The sequence below is a fragment of the Onychomys torridus genome, chromosome 2 (assembly GCF_903995425.1).
Source record: "Onychomys torridus chromosome 2, mOncTor1.1, whole genome shotgun sequence".
Taxonomy (NCBI): domain Eukaryota; kingdom Metazoa; phylum Chordata; class Mammalia; order Rodentia; family Cricetidae; genus Onychomys; species Onychomys torridus.
Window position 1 is genome coordinate 160218923 of NC_050444.1, and position 25930 is coordinate 160244852.

A 25930-nucleotide genomic window follows, 5' to 3' on the forward strand; every position below is an offset into this window, starting at 1 on the left:
ATGTACTACTCCAACAGCTTCACTAGCCTTTCCGGCTGCTCGGTGGCTGCCGTCAGAGATTAAGCACGGGACCTGTGGCTTCAGCTGGTCCCTCACTGAAGTCCCAACACGTCCTCTGGGTTCGGAAGTAGACTTCCAGGGCTACAGGAACTAAAGGGAAGAAGGAGGTCCTAAGACAAGAAGAGTTGGCCGTAGCAGGGCTCTGAGGAGCTGGGTTCAGGTAGCCCTCACTGAGGTCTGTGGGCTGCAGAAAGCAGGGGAGACTGATGGAGGAGGCCTGGGAGGGCTCCTGAGTGGCCAAGGAGAAGAGCCCTGCCATTCAGTGGGCAGAAGTGGGAACTAGGGACAGGGGGCAGAGCCAGAGACATGATCTGGCAGAAGAGCTGCCAGAGAATGAGGTGCCCAGGGAGGGGAGGTGCCAGCCGGGAGCTGCTGGGTCGGTAAGGCAGGAGGTTGGCACAGGTTGGAAGCTGGCTGCGGCTGACTCTTCCCCAGGGACCCGTGGTGAGGTGGAACATTCAGAAGTAGAGCCAAGCTGCCAGCAGCACAGCATTGCCACTGCCAGCCTTACCTCATGCCAACCCTTCACCTGCCCGTGCCTTCATTTCCTGTGTCAAAGGACATGCTACCTCACAAAGGGGCTACTTCTGGCCAGGCAAGCCTAGGAAATTCTTTCAGGAACCGGGCACGGGAATTCTTGTGTTCAAAAAGCCATTCCTTCCTTTATCTTGAGCCACCTAGCTCATGCCGGGTGCTGTGTGCAGTTGTGAGGGTAGGGAACTTGGGAGTCCAGCCCTGGAGCACCTGCCCAGGCTCATACAGGAGAGTGTGGGCAGTTGTGGGGATGGAGAACTGCTTTGGGGGTGGTTTGCTTGGTATGTAGGCCTCTCACCTCCATGCCCCTTCATTCCTGCAGCTGAAGGCACCCGGGGCACCGACCCACCTGCAGGCAAGCTTCCAATGGCAGCCAAGCGCAAAGGCGGCCTGAAGCTCAATGCCATCTGTGCCAAGCTGAGCCGACAGGTGGTCGTGGAGAAGGGAGCAGAGGCTGGCTCCCAAGCTGAAGGTAGCCCGCTCCGTCCCCGGGACAAAGAGCGCAGTGGCCCTGAGTCTGGAGTGACCCGGGCTCCCCGAAGTGAAGAAGACAAGAGGCGGGCAGTGATCGAGAAATGGGTCAATGGGGAATACAGCGAAGAGCCTGCACCCCCACCAGTGTTGGGGCGCATTGCCCGCGAGGGCCTGGAGCTGCCCCCCGAGGGTGTCTACATGGTCCAGCCACAGGGCTGCAGCGATGAAGAGGACCATGCTGGAGAGCCCTCCAAGGACAGCAGCATACTGGAGGAGAAGGACTCAGATGGCACAGCTTCCAAAGAGGACAGCGGCTCCAGTGCCAAGCAGGCATCAGGTGTGTGTCTGGCCAGGGGGAAAGGGAGGGTGAAGGCTGGAAGAGGGCCCAGTTCCCTGGAGAGGCCCCACAGGCAAAGATGGTATATCCAGGGAATTCTTCCTTATTCCTCCATACACTGGTACCTTATCCAACCTAGCAAGAATAGGAGAGATGGGATGGGGGACAGGACAGAACTGGAGAGATGGGGTGGGGGACAGGACAGAACTGGAGAGATGGGGTGGGGGACAGGACAGAACTGGAGAGATGGGGTGGGGGAGAGGCAGGACAGAACTGGCAGCTTCCTGAATATGAGCAGGCCTTGGGGAGCTGTTAGCAATGGGGCTTTGAGAGGATGGGGCAGGTGGACAAGTGCACAGATAGACTGGATAGATGAATGAGTGGATGGTGGATACATCAGTGACTGAACCATACCTGCAGAGGGATGAGCCTGTTTGGGGCTGTGCTGCCTGGCCATGGCATGGGGCTGGTGTCAGTGGTAGCAAGAACAGCATGAGTTCTCAGCTCCAAGTGCTCTCTTGGTAGCTTAATGAGATGTCTAGAAAGGGCTTTGTGCCCCCCCCCCTGTCTCTCCCTGTGTCCCATCCTGTCCTCTTAAGCAGGATGTCTCAGAGCCACGAGCCTGGCTCAGCCTAGCCAGCGGATCCCCTCAACACGCAGCTGCCCTGGACATGCTCCTCTGGCTGACCTGTTTCCCACAAGACGGCAGAGGCCTGGTTTCATCCGTGTCTCCTTGTCCTTAGGACACAGCCGCCTTCCCTGTTTCTGCTCTAAGGGAGGGCTGGCCTGGCATTTCAGACAGGAGAGGGGTCTCCTCTTGGATCAGAGCCTGGGACCCGGGGCCTTGGCTCTAGTCATTAGACCCTTCCTAGGCTTATTCCTGGAGCCCTGCACCTCCCCTGCCTGCTCCCCTGTCCCCTTCCCCCTGCAGTGAGGGGCGCTTCTCCCTGTGCGGGGAGCCCTGCGCAGCCACATAATTATGCATATAAGATATAAACAGAGCTGTTTAATTATCCTTCGCCACATCAGTGACAGAGTAATTAACAAACATTGCAAGATCAATGAGGAAAAGTGTGACCTTCAGTTTCCTCTGATAGGAAAAGCCCTTGCTAGTGCCAGACACAAGGTGATTGTGCTGGGCCTGAGGAGAGGAGACGGTAGCACAAGGGCTGCTGTCCCGCAACACCCTAGTCCCACACCCAGCTCCACCCATGGCCAGGGCCACCAGGTAGTCTCCTCCGGCCTTCTTCCCCTCCTCCCAGGAGCAGGGTGTGGACTGTCAGTGACTGACTGCCGCCCTAGGGCCTCTCGCCTGGACCCCTCTCAGCCCTGGGCACAGTGACTTTAGCCCAAGCCTCATCTGCTCACCATGGGCTTGACTCCCCAGGACTTTGGCTGTCTGTGGGACCCCTGCTGGCCCCCTCCCTGTTCAATGCTGCCTGCCCTTCCGAGCCTTCTGTTTCTCTGCCATATATAGTGAGGCCTCAGCTGCCTCTAGCTATTTTTAGCCCTTTTTCCTGGTCCCTGAACCACTTCATCCAGCAATCAGAGCCCACTCCCAGGCCAGCCCCCAACCTGTGTGTCTGGAGCTCAGGCTTGTGCTGACCCATCAGCTTGCCAAGGCAATTGTCTCTAAGCTCCTTGAGTTACTCTGGGTGTCAGAGGAATGTCTGACTGTCCTCTTCTGTGCCAAAGTGGGGTCCCACTGCCCCCCATGATGGTTTGGAGCCCCTTCTTCCACTGGGCTTTGTCTCCTGCTGGGGGTATACTGCCTCTTCAGCTCCCTTCTGATGTGCTCTCTGACTCCTAGAGCTGGCAGCATGGGAGGGAGGAGGGAGTCCCCTCTGGTCACGCCTTCCCTTGGCTGTGTTCTTAGGGATTCTAGCCTGGAACCTGGTTGCTCTGAGTGTGCTCAGGTGGGGAGAACATGAGAGAAGGTAAAACAGGGAAGTCCCCAGGCTGTTCTATCTCACTTGCATGTGTGCACCCGACCTGGATGCTGGGAAGAGTCCACAGTAGGTTTAGAGCAGGAGTTTGGCGGGGAAATGAATGAGCTTGTGTATGTTGGGGATGTCCATCTGCTGTGGTGACAGACTGTATGTGGAAGAGGAAATGTGAGGGGCTCACTTCCTCCAGCACTTCAGAGGCTTGTCCCGGGTCACTGGGTGTGGGGCTTGGGGATTGTGTATGTGTGTATCTGTAGAACTGGGGGAAGTATCTAGGGATATGAATTTAGTGTGTATATAAATATTCAGTGTGTATATAAATGTGGGCACATTATTATGGCTATGTGTTACTATGTTGTACATATGTATGTGTGCCCTTATGTGAAGGAGAGAGAGACAGAGAGGAAGAGGTCGGGGGTGGGGGGAGAGGGAGGGACTCTCAGAGTGTTGGATATGGGTGGTGGGGACCATGGACACACTTCCCTCAGTCCTGTTGCCCTGGACCCAGCAAGGCTCTGATCTTCACCCTCCTAGGTGACCCACCCTTATGTGTGAGCAGAGGATCTGCAAGGTACCCAGGAGGTTTGAAGGACTTGTCCTTGATACCAGTTCTGGCTGGAGTGGTGGTGGTAGGCACTGATTAAGTCTGAGTAGGCACACTGACATAGTCCCTGCCTCTCCTCAGCTCTGTTATTGGGGGAAAGTTGGAGGAGGTTGGTCAAGAGGTCAGATTCTGAGGCATTTTAGACCACATCCCTCATCTGCCGAGGGGAGCCATGAGGCCCTGGGCATGATCCTCCAGCCAGGCAGAACTCAGCTGCCCACTCACAGTGATTCCCTCTACTTTGGGGTCCCTCCTAACTGTCCCCGACCCTACCTGTTCTGTTCCTCGTGACCACTGCCCCCACCTCAGGAGCCAGGTTGGGATCTTGCCTTACTTCCAGTAAAATGGCTTCTCTTTCATATTAGGCCAAGGCGAGAGAGTGGAGACATTTATGAAACTTTGTTTAATGTACTGAAAAGCCATCGGCCAGAACATTTAGGAAATTGATTTTCCTGGCATTGATGAACTCGTTTTATTTTACCCCAGTATTAATTACTTTTTTTTAAAACAAATTAATTTAAGAGTCGTAAAACCTAACAAGTGAGCCAAATGTCCATAGATCATGCCCAGCTCCGCCCCTCCCCACACTGGTCCCCTCCCTCCAGGGGTGGGGGCTCACGGTAGAGGGGCTTCTGTCTCTTCCTCCCTGGCTCCCCCCCAGAAATGACACACCCCCTTTCCCTGTAGGAGAAGCCTCCTCTCTGAGGGACTATGCTGCTTCCACCATGACGGAGTTCCTCGGCATGTTTGGTTACGACGACCAGAACACTAGGGATGAGCTGGCCAGGAAGCTTAGTTTTGAGAAGCTGCATGCGGGCTCCACCCCTGAGGCGGCTGCCTCTTCCATGTTGCCCACTTCAGAGGATCCCCTCAGCAAGCGGGCACGTTTCTCCAAATATGAGGAATACATCCGTAAACTCAAGACTGGCGAGCAACTTCCCTGGCCCGCCCATGGCAGCAAGGCTGAGGACCGGGCAGGCAAGGAGGTGGTGGGCCCCTTGCCCAGCCTCCGGCTACCCAGCAATACAGCCCACTTGGAAACCAAGGCCACCATCTTGCCATTACCGTCACACAGCAGTGTCCAGATGCAGAACCTGGTAGCCCGCGCTTCCAAGTATGACTTCTTCATCCACAAACTGAAGACGGGCGAGAACCTGAGGCCTCAGAACGGAAGCGCATACAAGAAGCCGTCCAAGTATGACCTGGAAAACGTCAAGTACCTGCACCTCTTTAAACCCGGGGAGGGCAGCCCTGACATGGGCGGAGCCATTGCCTTCAAGACAGGCAAGGTGGGGCGCCCGTCCAAGTACGACGTTCGGGGCATCCAGAAGCCAGGCCCTACCAAGGTTCCACCCACCCCCAGCTTGGTTTCTACACCCCTTGCCAGTGTGCCCAGCGCTCCCAGCGCCCCTGGGCCGGGACCTGAGCCGCCTGCCTCCCTGTCCTTCAATACTCCCGAGTACCTGAAGTCAGCCTTTTCCAAAACAGACTCCATCACCACGGGAACTGTCTCCACTGTCAAGTAAGGCGCCCCTCCCCCGCCCCCACTGCCTCCACGAACCCTGGGGCCAGACTGGATAGGGAGGTTGACCTCCTTACCTGTGGGGGACACAGCCACTTGTGTAGCCCAGATTGACATGCATGTGCACACGTGTACACGCACACACACATACATAATTGCTCTTGCGCTGATCTTAGACCTACCTGCATATGACACTTTCCTACCTACCCTTACACTGTCACACACCCTCTGTGCATTCCTTACTTACTAACCTCCGTTGCCATGACCTGTTCCCTCTGCCCTCTGCCCTCTGCCACAAGAGCTGAATGCAGGTTGTGGTTGGCTGAAACAGCTCACTCTGGGGTAGGGGTGGGGGCTGGGGTCCAGGTGAAGGCCTTGGCTTCTGGTTCAGAGCCTGGTCCATGGACAAGGCAGGAAGTTAGGTGGGGGTTGGGTGGGAACTGTAGCCCAGGGATAGAAGATGGCCTGGATGACAAAATGAGGGGTCTTGTAAGGCCACATGACACCTGTCCCTGAAGCCATTTCCTCTGCTTTAGCAGTGTGGGGCCTCCAGGTCCTGGAAGCTGTGAACTGGGCAGATCCGGTCTGTACCCTTTGGTTTGAGGGTGGGGAAATGAATATGGCTACCGTGACATGTGTCTGGCACTGTCCTCCTCCTCTGCCCCCTCTCTGTTGCCTGGTGTTTCTCCTCAGCCATTACCCCACTTATTCTCATTGCTTGCTGGGGGCCTTGGGCCCTGGCTTCCACCCAGGCTAACTGTAGACCTGGCTGGGCCCTCCAGCCCCACCTGCTCAGGGTAGCACACTCCTGTCAGAGGTGGGCTAAATGAGCTCCTCTGGGCTTCTGCCAGCACACGTTTTCAGTGCCACCCTGAGTGCCTCAGAATGCTACAGGGCCCAGGAGAGAGGAACCAGGGCCCAGGGCAGGGAGCTACCCATCAGACACTCCTGGGGTCTGAAGCCACCCCCATCCACTAATCGGCTGTGCCCTGTGTGTCTTACCAGGAACGGATTGCCCACAGATAAACCAGCTGTCACCGAAGATGTAAACATTTACCAGAAATATATTGCCAGGTAGGCCCCTGGGGAGGAGCCTGTGGACAGAGGGGGCGGGGAAGCCAGGAATGCCCAAGGTCTATGGGACCACCTATGTATTAGCTCATCCCTAAGGCCAAGAGGCTGCCTTCTCCATGTCTCTTTTCTCTCTGTCTAACCTTCCCAGAGAGGCTGCTCCTGTGTCCATCTTAGATCCTCCCTTCTGTGATAGTGCAGGCTACACAGTCCTTAGGCAACTTATAACCCAAGTAGGGCTGTAGGAAAAGGGTTGATACCAGGCCTGCCACAGGTGAGGATAGGGGCCCCTCTACAGCTGACCTGGGTCCTGCCTTCATGTGGGGCCTTGGATAGAGTGCAGACCACAGTAGAGCTGTTGGAGTTGGGGGAAATAGTCATTCTCCTGCCGTGGCCTGCTGGGATCCCAGGGTTGGGGGGATGGGGTGTGGGGGCGAGGGAGGGGGACTCTGGATGAAGCCCAGACTTGAGATCTATCCTGAAGGAGGCAGGATTGGCAGATGAAGATCCATCTCTATACATTCCCCAAATCGAGCCTCTCAAGGGACATGTGGCAGGGGTCATGGCCTGGCGGCATCTGTCTTCCTGTGGTCTTCCATGTTCTTCTCCACCCTCTGTCTTCTCTTTATTGTTATCACCGTCATTACTATTAGTGCCTCAGCAGATGGCCCTTTTGGCAGCTTCCACTGAAATATGTATTGCCAGTGGCTTTCCCTGTACAGTGGGGCTTCTTCCCCCAAGCCCCCCATACAGTGCATCACCCATGGAAGGGAACAGGCTGGCTGAATGAGGTGCCTTCCCTCAGGCTGTTGCTGCTGCCTTTCCTCAGAGTGGCTGGCTCTATCTGGCCATCACCAAGGCTGTGAGAACCACACCCTAGCTCATCTAGGCCCAGAGAGCGGCCATTCAGTGGCCAGCAGTCCAGGGCTCCTGGCCATGCACTTGGCTGGAAAGTGAGCTCCCTGCCTTAGGAAGCCAGACAGATGCCGTGCTTTAAAAATTCATAACTCTGGACTGTTTCAAGTGTCAGGAAAAGCCCAGAACAGAGAGAGAGAGCCTTCAACACCTCTCATAACATCCCAGGGTTGGCCCAGCCGGGGGCCCCTCCCTGGCCAGAGCTGGGGGGGTGGGGGAATGGTCAGGCCACTGCTTGCCAAAGCATGGGCTCTAGGTCTCCTCTCTGCACTGCCTCTTCCTCCAACTTGATGCTGCCCCATGTGAGTCCCGACCTCTGCCCCATTTGGCGCTGCCTTCTAGGCCGGTGCCAGCAGTCAGGCAGCTTGGTAGCCTTGGGGTTCCTGACAAGGTCCAATTCCTGGCCCTGGCTTTGCCAGTCTCTGCCACTTCACCCTTGTCCTCTGCATTGCCACCCAGGCCCTCTAAAGCCCAGAAGAACATCCTCAGGGCCCAGGCAGAAATAGCTGTTCAGACCTGGGTTCTTGAAGAGTCCTTTCAGGGACTGGCATCCCAAGATGGGTCTGACCCTCTTACTCCTCTTCAGGTTCTCAGGGAGTCAACACTGTGGCCACATCCATTGTGCCTACCAGTACCGAGAACACTATCACTGCCTGGACCCAGAGTGCAACTACCAGGTAAGGGCCACACTTTGCTCATCTACCAGCATACATTCTTGCTGGAAGTAGGTGGAGACAGGAGGGTCCTCCACTAGCTATCTGAATTTCACATGGGTATACCGGTAGAGAGCACAGACCAGGAGTCTGCATTCCCAGGCTCCTGCTAAGCAAGCAACCAGTAGGGTCTGCAGCAGCCATTGATGTCTTAATGGTGCAAATCCCTTTCGCTGGGAGTGTAGCGTGGAGCGAGGCTGTACCCATTAGTTTGCACCCCTTAGTTAACTGTATTTCCAGGACTTGCAAAGGTTGGTCTTACTGCTTCATTTTCAAGATGAAACACTGAGATCACATGTTCAGTGCTACTGGCAAGTACAGAGCTGGCGAAGAGGTAGTGCCGGGCCATCTGCACAGGCTGCTCCCTCTGTCTGGCCTGCTCAGCCTGTGCACTGAGCACTAGGTAGAATGTGTCATCAGCCACCAGAGCCCTGGCCCCATGGGCTAGCCCAGTGCATCTTTATGCTCCTGGGTGTGGCCGTGGAGAGCCTCGGGAGAGGTCAGGGAAGGAACTGTGGTTCCTGAGTCTTTGGAATCATTCCCACCAAGGGCCAGTGTGCCGGGAACTGGCTGGGCAGTCTGGGCTGCCTTGACCCCAAGCAGGGTTATTTATAGGGTGACCCGAGGGCCTTAGGGCCAGCCCTGGTCCAAGCACTCTTGGCACATGGACTGGGGGCACGGGCTTCTGCCAACTTGGTGCTCTTTCCTGGCAGAGGTTCACAAGTAAGCAGGACGTGATCCGACATTACAACATGCACAAGAAGCGTGACAACTCCCTGCAGCACGGCTTCATGCGTTTCAGCCCGCTGGATGACTGCAGCGTTTACTACCACGGCTGCCACCTCAATGGGAAGAGCACCCACTACCACTGCATGCAGGTGCCTGCTGGGCCAGCAGCCTGGGGGCTGAAACCTTCCTCCTAGCCCTCTGTTCCAGGAGCAGGACTGCCCCGGGAGTCAGGGGCCTGATTGGCCAGGACCCTTCTTTTCTCCCGATCCAGGATAGGGGTGGCTGGCGGGTAGAGTCCCAGAAGCTCAGATGCCGGCAGTGTCTGGTGGCCAGGGTGGGGCCGTCCCTGTTGCCATACTTGGTGTGGGGGAAATTCAGTGAGCTGTTTATATAGACCGACATTTTTTGGGCTTTAACACCAAGAGCAGCATTGCAAATGATTCCCGCAGAGGTTTTTGTTTAATTCTTTGTTTTAATGCCACACTGAGTCTGGGCTTTTTCAAGGTGTCAAGCCCACGAGGAGCAACTTTGGGTTGCAAATAGCAGCCTGCACGCCTCCCCCGTATTTGTCAGGAGTTGTTATGGCCTCTATGAAACAACCTGGTGTGAGGGGAGGGGGGGCCACCCTCTGGGCCTGAGATGGTGCAGACACTGGCACGGGCCAGCCTTCGAGGGTGCTCAGAGACAATGCTTTTTACTCAATATGGCAATTGTCTGCCTGGCCCAGCCGCAGTGGGTGGGAGGGCCCTGTGCCCAGGAGCCATCCACTAAGGAAGTCCCAGAGCTTAAGGTGACCTCCAGGGTCCAGCTCTTGTCCAATCCCAAGGCTTTAGAGAGATAGAGCCACCAGCTAGGACCCCAAACCTAATTTCTCCAGAAGGTGGGACCCTCATCTGGGCCTGAAAGTATATTGGGTCCAAAGACAGCCTGATACTCTGCAGGTAGACCCCAGTCACTCCTGGGGAAGGCTGGAAGGTCACTAGAGGTTGTCTCTGCTTCAGAGCCTGGGCCAACCTGAGGAGTTTGAGGTTTGGAGATGCTGAGCTCTCCTGAGCCCTGGCTCCAGCCACAACGCTGATTGGTTGGCCTGGGAGGATCAGGCTTGCACCCCTTGACCACATTCTGGCCTGTGCAGGTGGGGTGTAACAAGGTGTACACGAGTACCTCGGACGTGATGACCCATGAGAACTTCCATAAGAAGAACACCCAGCTCATCAACGATGGCTTCCAGCGCTTCCGAGCCACCGAGGACTGTGGTACAGCTGACTGCCAGTTCTACGGACAGAAGACCACACACTTCCACTGTAGGTGAGTGAGTGGCCGGCCCACTGAAGGCTGGAAGGGGCGCCGGCAGGGAAGCGGGCCCGTGGACCACCTGGGAGTAGAGGCTGCTTGACAGCTCTGCCTCGGTGTCCAGCCCGAGTCTTCCCCTGAGGTCCGTTCCTCCCAGAGCAGGGGACCATCAGGGCAGGGCCTCCCTTGGGTTCCAGGAGACGCATGTCAGTGTCCTCGTGTCCACGCAGGCGCCCTGGCTGCACGTTCACCTTCAAGAACAAGTGTGACATCGAGAAGCACAAGAGCTACCACATCAAGGATGACGCCTACGCCAAGGACGGCTTCAAGAAGTTCTACAAATATGAGGAATGCAAGTATGAGGGTTGCGTGTACAGCAAGGCCACCAACCACTTCCACTGCATCCGCGCCGGCTGCGGGTTCACCTTCACCTCCACCAGCCAGATGACCTCACACAAGCGGAAGCATGAGCGCAGGCACATCCGATCCTCGGGCACCCTGGGGCTGCCAGGCTCGCTGCTGGGTACCAAGGACACAGAGCACGAGGAATCCAGCAACGACGACCTTGTGGACTTCTCTGCCCTGAGCAGCAAGAACTCCAGCCTGAGCGCCTCCCCCACCAGCCAGCAATCTTCCGCGTCCCTGGTCGCCGCAGCTTCTGCCACCACAGCTGAGGCCATACCCAGTGCCACCAAGCCTCCCAATAGCAAGATGGCCGGCCTGCTGCCTCAGGGCCTGCCTGGGTCCATCCCCCTAGCACTGGCCCTCTCCAACTCAGGCCTACCCACAACCACACCCTACTTCCCTCTCCTTCCTGGCCGTGGGAGCACCCCACTGCCTGTGGGATCTCCAGGGCTCCTGGGCGCCATGTCCTCTGTGGCCACAACTTCGGCAACCCCTGACATGCCAGCTCTGGTGGCTTCTGGAGCTGGAGACTCAGCCCCCACGGCGGCCACCTCTCTCCCAGTGCCCCCTGCCTCCATCATGGAAAGGATCTCTGCGAGCAAAGGCCTCATCTCACCCATGATGGCTAGACTGGCTGCAGCTGCCCTCAAGCCCTCTGCCACCTTTGACCCAGGTGAGCAGGCTGGGCCCTGCCCAGTAAACAAGCACACTTGGAAACTGGCGACTCCCAGTACTCAGACTGAAGAGCCCAGGGCAGGCTGGGAAGAAATGTCTGCCCGGCCCATGCAGCTGTGTCTCCCACTCAGCAGCTCTTTCTCTTTGCCTGTTCTCTGTCTCCATCTTGTTAATCTTCTCATTGGGGGTCCCTCATTTTGGCCACACACCCAGGGACTTTGTGCCTCTGCTTTCCTGTATGGGGAGCAGGTCAGTAGTCCCTGTCTCTGAGCGCTTGGCTCCAAGTCTCACTGGCTCTGTCACAGTGAGTCCCTGAGCAGAGCTACCCCAAGCCCCCTCTTCTCTCGGGTCTTCTCTAGCTGCTCCAGAGTGGAGTGTGAGCCCAGGGTATGGGCATTTGCAGCCCACGCCTGGACAGCAGCCCCGGGCCAAGAGATGACTCAGGCTTTCTCCCTGTCCCCTGCTCTTATTCCTTCCTCCTCTCTTCCTTTTCTTTGGAAGGTTGTTTTTATTTTTGTTTGTTTGTTTGTTTCCCTGCCCCTCAGAGGAAATCAGTGCTATTTGGATTCCTGGAAAGAGTTCAGCTCACACCTGGATATGGCTCCTTTCGTAACAACCGCTGGTGCTTGCCCAGGGTGGCTCGCTGGCTGCTTGCTGAGCCGGGTGCTGAGCCGGGTGCTGAGCCGGGTGCTGAGCCGGGTGGAGGATGGACACAAGTTCCACTCTGTGGAGCTCTTGGGGCAGGACAGACCTGCCCCTGGGCACAGGTTCAGCAGCCTGGCTGTCCAGCCTTCATGCTCTGCTCCCATCCAAAACCATCTCAAAAACCAGCCACGACTGCGGGTCCCTCCCACCCACATGGGGCTCTGATCCCACCCTCCTGAGGATGCTGGTTGTGGCAGGGACCTGCGCTTTTTCTCTAGAGCCTAGGGTAGGCAACTTAAGGAGCTACTGCAGTCTGAGCTCCAAGGACTGGAAGTCCTCTCCATTCCCAGCGAGAGGCCCAGGGCCCAGTCTGGAACCCTCCCTGTCTTCCACTCCAAGTTTGGGAGGAATCTTGCTGTAGCTCTATTCCTCCAGCCAGGGGCCTACTACCGGACTGCCAGGGTATTTCTTTTCCTAGAAAAATTTCTCTTCCTCATCCCCCAGAAGAGAAAGGTCAGGTAAAGGGGAGGGGAGCTGTTTCCCTTTATTTTTAATAAAATGTCACTCCCTGTCTGTAAGCTGTAAGCCTTGGGGCAAGTTAATATTTCAGTCACTTGGGGATTGTGGAGCAAGGCTCACTGGACACTGTCCTGTCAGCAACTTCCTTTGCCCCTGCCCCGCCAGCCTCCTGTGGCCTCTTCCCACCAAGCTCCCCTCACATCCAACCAGGCATCCAGGGCAGGCCTGGAGTCTTTGCCCTGGACAGCTTGACAGACGGACGAGGTCACATAGATTGAACCACCCTGATTGGCTGTCAGCCTTGATAGCCCTGACACAGCAGATGCCCTCCTCAGGCATGCTCAGTGCAGACCGAGTTGTCGCCTGGGCAACAGTGGGCAGGGACTACGGAGGGGCCGCTCCCAGTCCAGATCTGCCACTTTGCCTCAGCATTAACGGAGTCTTTAATAAAAGCTTAAGCGGCAGCCCCACAAATCGACTGTGACAGTTGGTGGAGGAAATGAAGGGCCCTTGTCCCCGCCCAGACCCCCTCCCCAGCCGCCCACCCTCCTCCTCCAGGAGGCCCTAAGCCAGGACAACTTTGACATGATTTTGCAATAATTATCACTTGAAGAATTGCCACACAGGGGTACACGTCGCAAGTGATCACGTCAGTGGGAAGAATCGCTGACCAGCAGCTAGTCCTCCTGGGGCCCCCCTGCCTATCCATCCCACTGCCCTTCCTTCGGGGGTGGGGGTGTCAGAGTTTGTGCCTATGTGGAACCTGAATCCCTCTGATCCCATCTTCCCTCCCCTCCCATGCAGGAAGTGGGCAGCAGCCCACCCCCAGCAAGTTCCCCCAGGCCCAGGTGAAGCAAGAGCCTGGTGACAGTGTTGGCACCCCTGGCCCCCACGAGGCCTCCCAAGACCGTAGTCTAGACCTGACTGTGAAGGAGCCCAGGTGAGGCAAGGCCAGAGAAGCTCCTGCAGGAGCTGGCCTGGGCCCCAGAGAGGTGGCCTGCACCTGTATTCGCAGCTAGCCCTGGGGACCTGAGCTCACCCTCTTGTCCAGGGTTCACTCTCCCGGTGCACAGTTACGGCAGAAAATCAAAGCCCCAGAGCCTGGGCTGGCTGCCTGGGAGGGAAGGGCCTCTGGATCTGGCCCCATGGATGTCTGAGTTGAAGCCCCTTGGTTTGTGTGTTCTAGTAATGAATCAAATGGCCACGCAGTCCCGGCAAATTCATCTCTTTTATCCTCGCTTATGAATAAGGTAAGAACCATCCATCACACGCCTCCCATTCCCCCACCCAGAGAAATTAAAGCTGTGCTGGGGGGTTGGGGGGATGTGTTTGTTTTTTAATGTTTTCCCTCTAATAAGATGAGTTTGTACCATTTAAATTTTGAGGCCATTTTTCATCGAATATAATTTCAGAGCCACTGCTTACAAATTAATTTAATGAACTGGCTGAAGAAATATATTTCAGCCCCTGACACCTTTTCCCCCTTCGGATGGAGGGCTCCAAAAGCTTTTCCAGAACCTCTAACTTCTCTGGCCCTCAGTTATTAATGTTATTTATTTATTTTATATATTTTTGTTTGTTTAAAAAGGGGTGGGGGGCACTAAGTTGGGAGCAAAGCATCAATTCCCACTTTTCGGCTTGAGTAATGGTCTCGGACGCCTTCCGGAGAGGTCGCTCCAGAACATTTATTTTAAATAATGCAGGGTCTTTGTAAATTATACATCATCTCAAATATATTTTCCCCTTCACATGATGAATTTGACTGCAGCAAGATTAATTTGGTTACTGTACACAAGTGACTGGGTTGAAGAGGGAGCTGGGTCTAGGCTGGACCTCGTGCAGTGGGTGGACGCCAGCTGGGCCCATCGGTGCAGCAGCCCCAGCGTCGATGCCGGCTGCCTGCCCTCTCCTGGTTGCTCTCCTGGTGGTCTTCTGCCCACCTCTGGTCACTGGCCCCCGCTCCCTCACAGTCCTTCCTCAGAAGCCTGTCAGCTCCTCTCCCACATTAGCAGCAGCTGTGAACATGCTTGCTCTCACCCCATGAGTCTGTCTTCCCCTCCTTTGGGTGGCTTTTGTTCTCAAGAAATTCATAGCCCCCCCCCCCCCACGCCCTCCGCCTGCATTTCTTTGGAATACCTTCTGGAAGGAGAATAACCAGGGAGTGGTAAAGCTAGGGGAATGGGCTGCAGTGTGTACCCTGAGCAGCAGCCTCAGCTTGAATGATGGCCCCAGCAGCAGGCTAGTCTGCGACCTGAGGCCCTGCCTCCAGGGGACCAGAGCCACAGTCTTTCAGATGGGCCTCCTCTCTAGCCAAGGCCAAAGGGGTACCTGTGTTCTCTGCTCCCAGCACCCACAGGGCTCCGGCAGTCAGCAGGATAGGCACTGCCTGTCCTGAAGTTCCCCCAGCTCCAAGCTCACTTCTGTCCTTACAGATGTCTCAGGGCAACCCCAGCCTAGGCAACTTGCTGAACATCAAGACAGAAGTGGAGGGGAGCCCTGCTGTGGAGTCCTCACCTTTCGTGGGCAAGGCTGTAAAGGCGCTTGTTCAAGAGAAGCTGTCAGAGCCTTGGAAGGTTTATCTCCGCAGGTGAGGGCTCTACAGAGAATAGTGTTGGGGCGCAGAGGGTCTTGCTCTCACCCACCCTTGTGGCCAGGGCCCCACTTCTGACAGAGGCCCTCTAACTGGTGAGCTCCTTTGACTAGGTTTGGTACCAAGGACTTCTGTGATGCCCAGTGCGACTTCCTCCACAAGGCCCATTTCCACTGTGTGGTGGAGGAGTGTGGCGCGCTTTTCAGCACACTGGACGGGGCCATCAAGCATGCAAAGTGAGTGAGGGTCTGGGGGTGGTGGTGGAGAGGGTAAGGGTGACCCTTCAAACAGCCCCATCCGTGCTGGGCCCTGGGCCTGGTTGGGGATGGAAGTAGCACAGGCCTCCAGCCACCTTCCAGGCAGTATCCCAGTGCAGTTATTACCAGGCCTCAGACCTGGCTTCTTCATAGGCCCTACCCAAGGAAGGGGGCAGGTTCCCTCTCTCCTGCACACAGACCCAGAGCACCTGCTGCTACCTGCCAGACCTAGTGGGACCAGCAACCCTGCACAGGTGCTCCCCACACCCCCGAGAATATTTAGAAAGGCCAGGGCCTGGCCAGAAAGACTTGGTTTGGATCCGGGGCGGGGCTCCTGGGTGAAGGCCTTTCTAGCAACATAGGAGACCTTTCTATTTCCTTTGACCTAATGAATTGCAGTGGCTTTGTGCTTTCCATGGAGATGAAAAGCAATGCCAACCAGTGCTGCCCGTCACAGCACTCCGTACATCTCTAGGCCCATGTCAGGCTTTCCTCCCCACTGCTGCACCAGAGCCTACCAAGCCCTGAGAGTGCTCCTCCTAGTGACCCTCAGAGCTCTCCCTTAAGGGGAGGGGCCTGATGAGACATGCCTGTTCTCTCACACAGCCCCAGTGCTGGGAGGAGCCAGGACACAAGTCAGCGGTAGAAAGATGGAGTTAGGGTCTAGCCCAGGTTCAGAATGACAAGAGACCTCCAGAGTCCAGGGTGGGAATGCGGTAGAGACACTGAGTTGTGATAGGGTCACATGAGGTAGCAAACATGCTTAGGCAGGGAAGCGGTGACCTGGCGGTGGGTCCTCTTGACTGATAACCTGAGACACCTCTTCTGCCTCTCATAGCTTCCACTTCCGGACAGAAGGAGGAGCAGCAAAGGGAACTACAGAGGCCTCCTTCCCAGCCTCTGCTGCCGAGACCAAACCTCCCTTGGCGCCCTCATCCCCACCAGCACCTCCTGGCACCATGGTCCCTGGATCTTCCCTGGAGGGGCCCGCTCCCAGCCCAGTCTCCGTGCCCTCCACCCCCACCCTGCTCGCCTGGAAGCAGCTGGCTTCCACCATACCCCAGATGCCTCAGATTCCCTCGTCAGTGCCTCACCTGCCCACTTCGCCCCTGGCGACGACATCTTTAGAGAGCGCCAAGCCTCAGGTCAAACCCGGGTTCCTCCAGTTCCAGGACAAGTGAGTCCCTCCATGAGCCGGCACCTGTCCCCCTGTGTTGGGAGTGGGTGGAGCCAGGGCAGCAAGGAGGCCCTGGTCCTCACCCTGCAGAGTTACGCTGCTGTCCCCAGCCTCTGGGACTTAGCTGTCCAGCTGTACACTTGTACTGAGTAGCCAGTGGGTGGGGGACGAGTGTTCAAGTGCCCTTAGCTCCAGTGGTCCATGGGGATCCTGCAAGGACTGCCTGGGGTGAGCTAGGTACAGGGGTTCCTCAGGAAATTCTCTGGGCCACCTTGCTGGCCAACTCTGAGGTGCATACCCAGGCTGAGTGAATAGGGAACAGGGTCTAGGCCCCTCCAGACCTACACAGGTCAGGGGTGGAAGGGACCTTCTTCACTTAATGGTGGTGGCTTCTTGCGGCGAGAACGGTGACTTTGTATCATAAAGTGTGTGGCTTCCTGTTCTCAATAAAAAGTAATAAATTGGATTATTTATACCACCTGAGTAACAGCTGTCCTCCCTCTCTGAACACCTGGGGCTGGGCCCATGGCATGGAAGGGTCAGTGCTCTCTGGCCCCTCTCCTGTCCCTGGCTCCCTCCCTTCCCTGATATGGTTAGCTTAGTTTCCTGAACCTGGCCAGAGCTCCCACAGTGGGTTCAGTGTCTGGAGACCACACCTCCCCACAGCCCTCTGTAGACTGGAGGCTCCCAGCCGTGGCTGCAGCTCCCTGGCACTCAACCCCCATAGACACTAGTGAGTGGTCCAGCTCTTCCCCACTCACCAACACCTCTGCAGCCAGCCCCCATCCTGTCCCAGGTTCCTAGGTTCTCTGGGTAAGGGGGCGGGCGCTGTAGGCCCCAGTTGACCCTGGGATGTCCCGGCAGCTGTGAGCCTTAGCAGGAACTGACACCAGGCACATGTTACCACTTGCTCACACCCCACAGTAGTGGCACTTCCTGGTAGGGCTGCCCACCCACCTGCAGTCTGTCAGTCAGCCACATCCACGGCAGTGCCATGTCTTACCAGCCAAGCTCTTGCTGGCATCCGGCCAGGACTGGCAGCACTATCCATTATTTTTATGCCCAAGAAGTTATTGCAGTCAACTTATCTCTAATCCTGAGGTGTGGCCTTGGAAACTACATGTCCCAGCATGCACTGCTCCGAGCACCCTACATATGGCAATCCCCAAGTACCAGGCAAGAGTTCCCAAAAGGAGACAGGGATGCATGATGGGATCTGTAGTCTCTAGCTGAATCATTCCGTTGAGCAGGAGGGTGACCCCCCTGCATTCCCCTTGATTACACCCCTGGTGACTGAGAAGGGAACCCTAACACAAACCAAGTGAGGACATTAGCGGGAGGGTTTGCGATGCCAATGACCTGGGCTGTGGTTTCCTTCTAGCGATCCATGCCTGGCGACGGACTGCAAATATGCCAGCAAGTTCCACTTCCACTGTCTCTTCGGGAACTGCAAGTACGTCTGCAAGACTTCGGGCAAGGCCGAGTCCCACTGCTTGGACCACATCAACCCCAGCAACAGCCTGGTGAACGTGCGAGACCAGTTTGCTTACTACTCTCTACAGTGCCTGTGTCCTAACCAGGTCAGTGAGGCGGGGTGGGGGGCCCAGGCCCAAGGCAAGCTCCTCCTGGCAGAGACTACTTTTCACACCATTTTTAAGTTGGCCTGCAGCAGACCCTGGAAAGGACACTCACTGCCTGTCCCCGGAGCCCCTAGAGGCTCCTGGGCAGGGGTCCAGACTGATGATGCTCAGTTGGTGAGGGTTGTCATTTCAGGCCTGACTCCCAGTGGTGACTAAATGCTATCTCAGCCACTGTGTGTTTGACATCATTCATGTTCACCCTGGAAATAGCTATGTCCCCTGTCCCCAGAGGCCTAGAATTTTAAAGTAGGCTCATTGGATAAAGAAATAGAACAGTCCATGCCTAGACAAAATGGGCAGCTCAGGTTTACTTTAAAGGCCTAGTCCCAAGACTGGTAGGGCTGCCTGAGAAGTTACAGGTAAGGTCTAAGTATGCAGAAAAGACTGCCAGGATAGATTAGTGATGTCTGCCTAGGTCTGGTCATACAGGAATGAACTTGAAAATAGATTAGTGATGTCTGCTCTGGGTGTGGCATGAGCAAAGAATGACAAGATTACCAGATAGGATGTTTTAATGGCGTGACAAAGCAGACATACTGCATTATGCAATTGCATTTTCTAACTCTGAGCATGGAAGAACCTTCCATGGCCCAGAGACAAGCAGGAGCCCACAGATGTTACTGACTGAGCTGACACACATACCCCTTGCCTCCCTCTAGCACTGTGAGTTCCGGATGCGGGGACACTACCACTGCCTCCGGACGGGCTGCTACTTTGTCACTAACATTACCACCAAGCTGCCATGGCATATAAAGAAGCATGAGAAAGCAGAGCGGCGGGCAGCCAATGGGTTCAAATACTTCACCAAGCGTGAGGAGTGCGGAAGACCAGGTACCTGAGGCCAAGGCTGGGCAGGGACTTCCAGTAGGTAGCACTGTGGCCCTGATCCCTGGGGTCCTGTTAGCCTGGGCCATCTTTCCAGGTACTCCTTTCTGCCACCCCCACCCCTACGCCCCGCAACCCCATGGTCTATGAGAGACATCACAGATGTGGTAGGCCAGGTGTCGTCGGTCAGACTGGTTGTAAAGCAACAGAGCCCAGAAATCCCAGGAAGAGGGTGAGAGTGGCAAGGACTGGCCCCTCCTAGCACCCTTGGCCATACCCCTGCATCCAGGGCATGGCTGGTCTCCTTTTCTTTGAACAGGGAGGACGAGCAGTCCTGCATGCTCTTCTGTTTTGAGCTGATTTTGTCCGGAATGACCTGAGTTTGTAAATTTGCTCATCCATTTCAGCCGTTTATTCTTGTTTAAAGCATTTAATGTATGCTTGCAATTGATCATAGTGCCAGAAACCCGCCGTCAGGTAGATTCTGAGCTCTGCTCCCAGGACTCCAGGGATCAGGGCCACATGGTGAGCAGGGGAGCCAGAGGCTGCCAGTGACAGGTGTCCGAGTTTGGTGACAGGTGTCTCTGGGGCAGGTTTTCTTGCTCAACTCAACTGGCCCAAAGTACAGAGCAGGCGGAGCCTGTAGGGAAGAGCTCTAGGCCTGTAGATAGAGAGCAGAGCCTACCCTCGAGCCTCAGCATGAGGCAAACTTCTAGGGACCTGTAGATGTAGGGCAGGAATCTCCTAGGAATAGTCTGGAAGCTGGAAGACGGAGTGGCAGGTTGGCAGAAGCGATGTCTACAGGCCAGGCCTCTTCTGGTCCTGTGGTCATGGTAGCAGAGGTCTGGGGAGTCCATGGAGGCCTGCTGCCAGGTGCATTCTAACCCCTCTGTAGGCGAAGGGTGAGACTCTCCAAGTTAGCTGCCAGAGGGAAGGAAAACAAACCTTTCCTCAAGTATTAGTTCAGAGAGGACCCTTGGCCTGCAGGGGGCTAGTGACCCCAGTGGCAGGTGTCCCACTTGGTGGCCTCTGCTGGACCAGGCTCAGCTTACAGCTGTCAAGGCTTCTGGACTGCCCTTATTTACTCAACTTTTGGTGTTTTGGGTAGTAGCTGAGGCCAAACAAAGCTGAGAGATGACATAAGACACCTGGCCAGCCCGATACCATGGCAACGGGCAGGCCCTCACCTGCCCTTCCCTGATGCCTTAGGTCCTGCCGGCTCTATTTGTTCTCAGCCTAGAGCAAAGCAGAAGTGGGGTTGGAGGCAGGGTGGAGGCCAGCTGATCTAAACAAGGTCTGCCCTAGAGAAGGGTGAGGGCAGGTGGCTTGCTGAGAGGTAGTTTCCTGAAGGTCCCTGGCCCTGGAGCTGTGGCCTCTCCGTGAATGGGGTATGGGATTAGGGCAAACCTGCCATGTGCCCCCCAGCCCCCCGCAAGCCAGAGGGGAGGCCAGGGGTTAGCTAGCCCCACAGACTTGGGCTTTCCCGGATGTGCTGGCTACAGGTATTCCCTTAGAGAAAGTACATCTTCCCCAGCTGACATCTGCCTCGGAAGCACACCACCCCTGACCCTAGCACACTCTCAGGGGAGGCTCATGCTGTGTGGCTACATCCGCAGGCTGCAAGTACAACCAGGTGAATAGTCACTTCCACTGTATCCGGGAAGCCTGCCAGTTCTCCTTTCTCCTCAAGCACCAGATGACCTCGCACGCCCGGAAACACATGCGGAGGATGCTGGGGAAGAACTTCGACCGTGTGCCCCCGTCCCAGGTAAGAGCCTAGGCCATGTGGCACAACTGTCCTTGCTACCAGGGGCAAGGTCATGTTGCCCAAACTGCCCAAAGGACCCGTGGGCTACTTTCTTAGGGCCCTCCCCTTCCTTCCAGGGTCCCCCAAGCCTGATGGATGCCGAAACAGATGAGGGCATGGACTATACCGGCTGTAGTCCCGGTGCTGCCTCCTCCGAGTCGTCCACCATGGATCGCAGCTGCTCCAGCACCCCCGTGGGCAATGAGAGTACTGCTGCAGGTGAGTGGCAGGTCTGGCTTTGCTGCCTGGGCCCCTCTTCCCAGGCCCAGCTCTGCTGAGTCTTCCTTGGGACAGAAGGGTGATAGTCCAATGGCCTCCAAGGACATGATGGCATGCAGTGACCTGTACAACACTGGTCACTGAGGCCCCTCCTCTGCCCACCTCCCTGCTGCCCACCTCCAGGTCACTTCAGTTTCCCTAAAGAGGGACCAGGGCTTGTCCCTTTAGCCCCAGAGAAAACAGCATAGACCCTGTGCCGGCCTTCCTCCTGGCCTCAGCCCCAGCCTCCGTCCAGAACCCAGGGCCCCTGAGAGGCCCCTGCCTCCCGGCCCTGTCCTCAGCAAGGTCCTCCCTGGACACCCGGTGCCTACCGTGACCTCCGCCAGCACCGCACCTACCGGTTTCTCTCCTCCGCCCCCATCTTTGTCGTGCCTCTCTGCTCATCTGTCCACACATTTCCACAGTGCTCTTGCTGTAGCCATTGGGTTTCTCATTTGGGTTCTTTTTGTTTGTTCTTTGTTTTGTTTTGTTTTTCTGCTTCTCTCCACCCTCTCCAGGCTGCCCGGTTCCTCCTCCTCCTCCTCTTCCTCCTCCTGCTGCGTCTGGTGACGAGGCTGTTCGTGGGGCTGCACCGCCCCCCCTGACTCCATCCTTCCCACCGGCCGTGCTCCGGCCCCCCCTGCCCCCCCTGCCATGCCTCTTCTCGCCTTCCTGTCTGTCATACTCTCTGCTCAGTCCCACTCTCGGAGCCTGCCGGGGCCTGGCCCACCCCATCAGCAGCCCACCCAGCTTCCCGCCCATCACTGACACTTCAACTCCAGTAAAAAGTGCCGCCCCCCTAGTTCAGGACGCTGCAGGTAACTCATACACGCCTTCTTGCCAGTATCTGCCACCCCGACTGATCCTCAAGGCTATGATCCAGGACTGGACCCTTTTCTGTGGCGAGCAGAACCAAGGGCAGGGCCACCCCACACCCCTAACGGCCAAATACCGCAGAGAACAGATTGCCACTGCCAGGGTCCTTCTGGGTGACCTGTAAGATCCTTGTCCTCCTTGGCCCTGTGAGGGGCGGAGCCTACCGCTGTTCTCAGATCACTTGGGATCTCCCCAGGTCCAGAGGGTTCTGATGCTGGTTTGAGCCTCCTCCCTCTGCCGAAGCTGAACAGGGAAAAGTAATCTATGGCACCTCCAGGCTCACTCAGCGCTCAGTGCTGGATAACCCTTGCCATGCCAGGCCCACACCAGTGCCCTCGTGGGAATGGTGCCTGCCCCGTTCCTTGTGTGGACAAGGTCACCCCAGGTCTCTATCCATGCACTCCTGCTTCACTTTATGAGCCCAGGTGTTGTGCCATCCCCAGGGGTGGTGGCCCTGAGCGGGGCAGAGTGAATTCAGCCACTGAAAGCTCTGTTGCCAGCAGAGCGAAAGCCCCATGACTTCAAGCTGCAGTGCTCTGTCCCCCCAGATTTTTAGACCTTACCCCCTGCCTGGATGTCCCCACACCATCCCAGCCCTTGGTTTCTCTTCGTTTGCCAAGGCTAGGTGATTAGGCCTTTTCAATATGCTATTGGAGAATTTTGAAAAAGAGTGGTAGGTAGCCAGGCATCCTGGGAAGGCTCAGGGAAGAAGATGCCTCCATCTACCCTGGGCAGGGCCAGGCCTGGGGTCTTTTGTTCCTGGGGAATGAGGGCTGGAATGCCAGCGCTGGTGGCCTCTTCCCCAGTGTGACGGAAGTAGTAGGAGGCAGTTGAGGGTGTCATCATCATCGTTGTTGTCGGGTCCCTTCCAGGAAGGCAGAGAGAAGCCTGTGGTCACAGTCTTCCTGAGCCCTGAGAAGCAGGCTAGGACCAGGGTGGCTATTGGAGAGCCGGGATCCCCACTGAGCCCCTGAGTTGAGGCCTCAGGAAGGCAGTAGAGTCTTCTTGAGATTTCCTGGGTCCCTCAGGCCAGGCAGAAAACTCCGAAACCTTAAAGAAACTTCTGGTATAGAGATGTTTCTAGGGGTAAGGAGTCACAGGCCCACAAGGCCCTGGGGCACCCAGCATCCCGGCTTCCAAGAGGCAAGTCCTCCTGCACAGACAGTTAGGCAGCCGGAGACTGGTGAGCTGGCAGGAAGGGAGCCGGCCTGTCCCTCATTAGAGGCAGGCGTGTGATGGCGTCCTGGCCTGGGTCCAACTTGGGTAATTACACTCTACCGACCTAGATTCCCAGCTTCCCCTTCAGCTTCAATTAGCACTGGGATGTGTCCTCACTTCCCACCCAAACTGGCCAGGAAGCAGCCACCACATCCCGGGTTGCCTGTGTGGTCATCCTGCAGACCTAGAAGACAGGGGGAGCCTGGGACTCCCTGCTGTTCCCAAGGGGGCTGTGGGAGAGGCTCCCGGCCAGGGGAAAGCCAGGGTGTTGCTCCTAAGCGGTGTCTGCTGGCCACCATGCCAGGATCAGGGGCCCTGTGTGGGTGTGACCCTGGGAATGGTGCCCATGTGAGCACTGCTGCCAAAAGGGCACCCCTTCCACGCTGACCTCTCTCTGCCCCTCCCTAGGGAACACCATCTCCATGCCGACAGCCTCAGGGGCCAAAAAGCGCTTTTGGATCATCGAGGACATGTCTCCCTTTGGCAAGCGGAGGAAGACAGCCTCCTCTCGCAAGATGCTGGATGAGGGCATGATGCTGGAGGGGTTCCGGCGCTTCGACCTCTACGAGGACTGCCAGGACGCGGCCTGCCAGTTCTCACTCAAGGTCACGCACTACCACTGCACGCGGGAGAACTGCGGCTACAAGTTCTGCGGGCGCACGCACATGTACAAACACGCACAGCACCACGACCGGGTGGACAACCTGGTGTTGGACGACTTCAAGCGCTTTAAGGCCACACTCAGCTGCCACTTCGCCGACTGCCCGTTCTCGGGCACCAGCACGCACTTCCATTGCCTGCGCTGCCGCTTCCGCTGCACCGACAGCACCAAGGTCACCGCGCACCGCAAGCACCACGGCAAGCAGGACGTGATCAGCGCCGCCGGCTTCTGCCAGTTCAGCTCCAGCGCCGACTGCGCCGTGCCCGACTGCAAGTACAAGCTCAAGTGCTCGCATTTCCACTGCACCTACCCGGGCTGCCGCCACACTGTGGTGGGCATGTCGCAGATGGACTCGCACAAGCGCAAGCACGAGAAGCAGGAGCGAGGGGAGCCGCCCGCGGCCTCGCCGGGGGCGCCTGTCAACCTGGACGGCTCGCTCACGCTGGCCGCCGAGCCCGGCTCCCTGCTCTTCCTGCAGACGGCGGCTGCGGGCCTAGGCCTACTAGGGGACACGGGGGACCCCGGCCCGCCTGCCACCATCCCCGGGCCTCGCGACGGTCCTGCCGCGCCCGCCCCCGCCGCCTCTGCCACCGTCACGGCTGGGGAGTCCTCCCAGGAGGACGAGGAGGAGGAGCTGGAGCTGCCCGAGGAGGAGGCCGAGGACGACGATGAGGATGACGAGGAAGAGGACGACGACGACGAGGAGGAAGATGATGATGACGACGACGAGGACCTGCGCACCGACTCGGAGGAGTCGCTGCCCGAGGCTGCGGGCGAGGCGGGCGCGCGGACCCCACTGGCGGCCCTGGGTGGCCCCGGCCCGGCGCCCACCGCCACGTCCCCCTAGCTGCCGCGCCACTCCAGCCCCTTCTGGAACTGCTCTGTATGTGAAGCCCTGTGTACAGACCCCGCTGGGCCGCCCCAGGGAGGGAGGCGTCCTGGCCCCGCCGGTGCTTCCGGACCCCGAGTCCGTCTCAGGGCAGAGGCGGGGACCCCTCTGGTGCTCCAGGCCGCCCGCGCCCTCCTGGCCTGCCCAGGCGGGTGTTCAGGGAATAGCAGGTGCTGTGTCCCGGTGGCAGCGCTACCCTGCGCTGACCTGCGCTCCTCTCGGACAAGGAAGTCCTTGTTTGCTCAGGGGCTCCCCGAGGGGGTCACCGGGTTGCGGGGCGGCAGGCACCTCTAGCATCTGGCAGGGCCCCCCTAATGCAGCTAAGACCTCCCCCTGACTCGGGGGAGGGCGGGCCGAAGACGGTCAGCATCAGCACGGGTGTGGAGGGAATCTCATGCCCCAAGCTGTAGTCCGGGTCTGGTGACGCTCAGGCCCCAGCCCACCCTCCAGCGAGTCTGTGGTCCAAAGCAGGCACAGCTGGGGGGCGGGGGAGGGCTGGAGGCGAGGGTCTCGGTCACTCTGCTGCAGACAGGAAGGATACGACTGGTTTTGGCTTTAATAATCAAAATGGAAAAAAAACCAAGAAAGTTGTACAGTATTTTTCCTGTAAAGGTTATTATTCTCCATAGAACAAAAGAGAAGAAGAAAATAAATAAATGAATGAATAAATAATGAATAACTAAATAACTAACTAAATAAATACAGCAGGTGGGTGCGAGGGAGCTGAACCCCGCCTCCAGACCAGCCCTGGGATTGGGGACCTGAGTGCAATTTCTCCTATGGAATTGTTTAGCATTTATTTTAGAGGCCTCAGTTTGAGGCTTTGTCTTCACACTAGCACTGATGGGGGCTGCGTGATTCCAACTTTTAACTTGAATTTTGTAGAGACAAGAAAAAAAACCGACTATTCTCTTGATACAAGTTTGTAGCTAATTTAACATTTGAGGGTTTTTCTGTTGGTTATGTGTGTGGCTTTATAGGACTTTTTTTCTTCTTCTTGTTTCAGTTTTTTTTTTTAATTATTATTTTGTTTGGGATGCTTTTGTGGGGGTACAGCCCACCCAGATTTGGTTGCTTTTCCAAAATACCCCTTCCTGGAGGCGATAAGGCCACCTAGGCTCAGCACGGAGCTCACCTGCAGGCACATGGCCAGCTGCTGCTCCTAGGAGCAGGCTGCCTGAGGCCAGGCTTGTGGTGTGAACCTGTGCACTCCAGATCCTGGCCAGTGGCAGTCTGGAAGACAGCAGGCCAATCCAGCCAGCAATGGAGGGGTGAAGCTGCCACCAGCAA

At 56.9% G+C, this 25930-nt stretch overlaps 1 protein-coding gene across 1 annotated transcript; it reads left to right on the forward strand.

Moving 5' to 3' along the window:
- On the forward strand, positions 1-25249 carry Casz1 (castor zinc finger 1). The gene is made up of 19 exons (XM_036178639.1): positions 1-51; positions 251-332; positions 917-1405; positions 4643-5477; positions 6483-6551; positions 8050-8140; positions 8890-9054; positions 10041-10213; positions 10429-11276; positions 13247-13382; positions 13629-13692; positions 14875-15029; positions 15146-15268; positions 16128-16466; positions 17848-18046; positions 18766-18937; positions 20548-20699; positions 20816-20957; positions 23499-25249. The coding sequence occupies exons 1-19, from the start codon at positions 1-3 to the stop codon at positions 24596-24598; spliced, it is 5385 nt and encodes a 1794-aa protein (XP_036034532.1). The 3' UTR covers positions 24599-25249.
- Positions 25250-25930: the final 681 nt, after the last annotated feature.

Bases quoted from the DNA above. Each gene is read 5' to 3' on its own strand.
- Casz1 (XM_036178639.1), top strand. From the start codon at position 1: ATGTACTACTCCAACAGCTTCACTAGCCTTTCCGGCTGCTCGGTGGCT. The intron at 16,467-17,847 runs GTGAGTCCCTCC...GTTTCCTTCTAG, and splicing joins TTCCTCCAGTTCCAGGACAA to CGATCCATGCCTGGCGACGG. The intron at 18,938-20,547 runs GTACCTGAGGCC...CTACATCCGCAG, and splicing joins TGAGGAGTGCGGAAGACCAG to GCTGCAAGTACAACCAGGTG.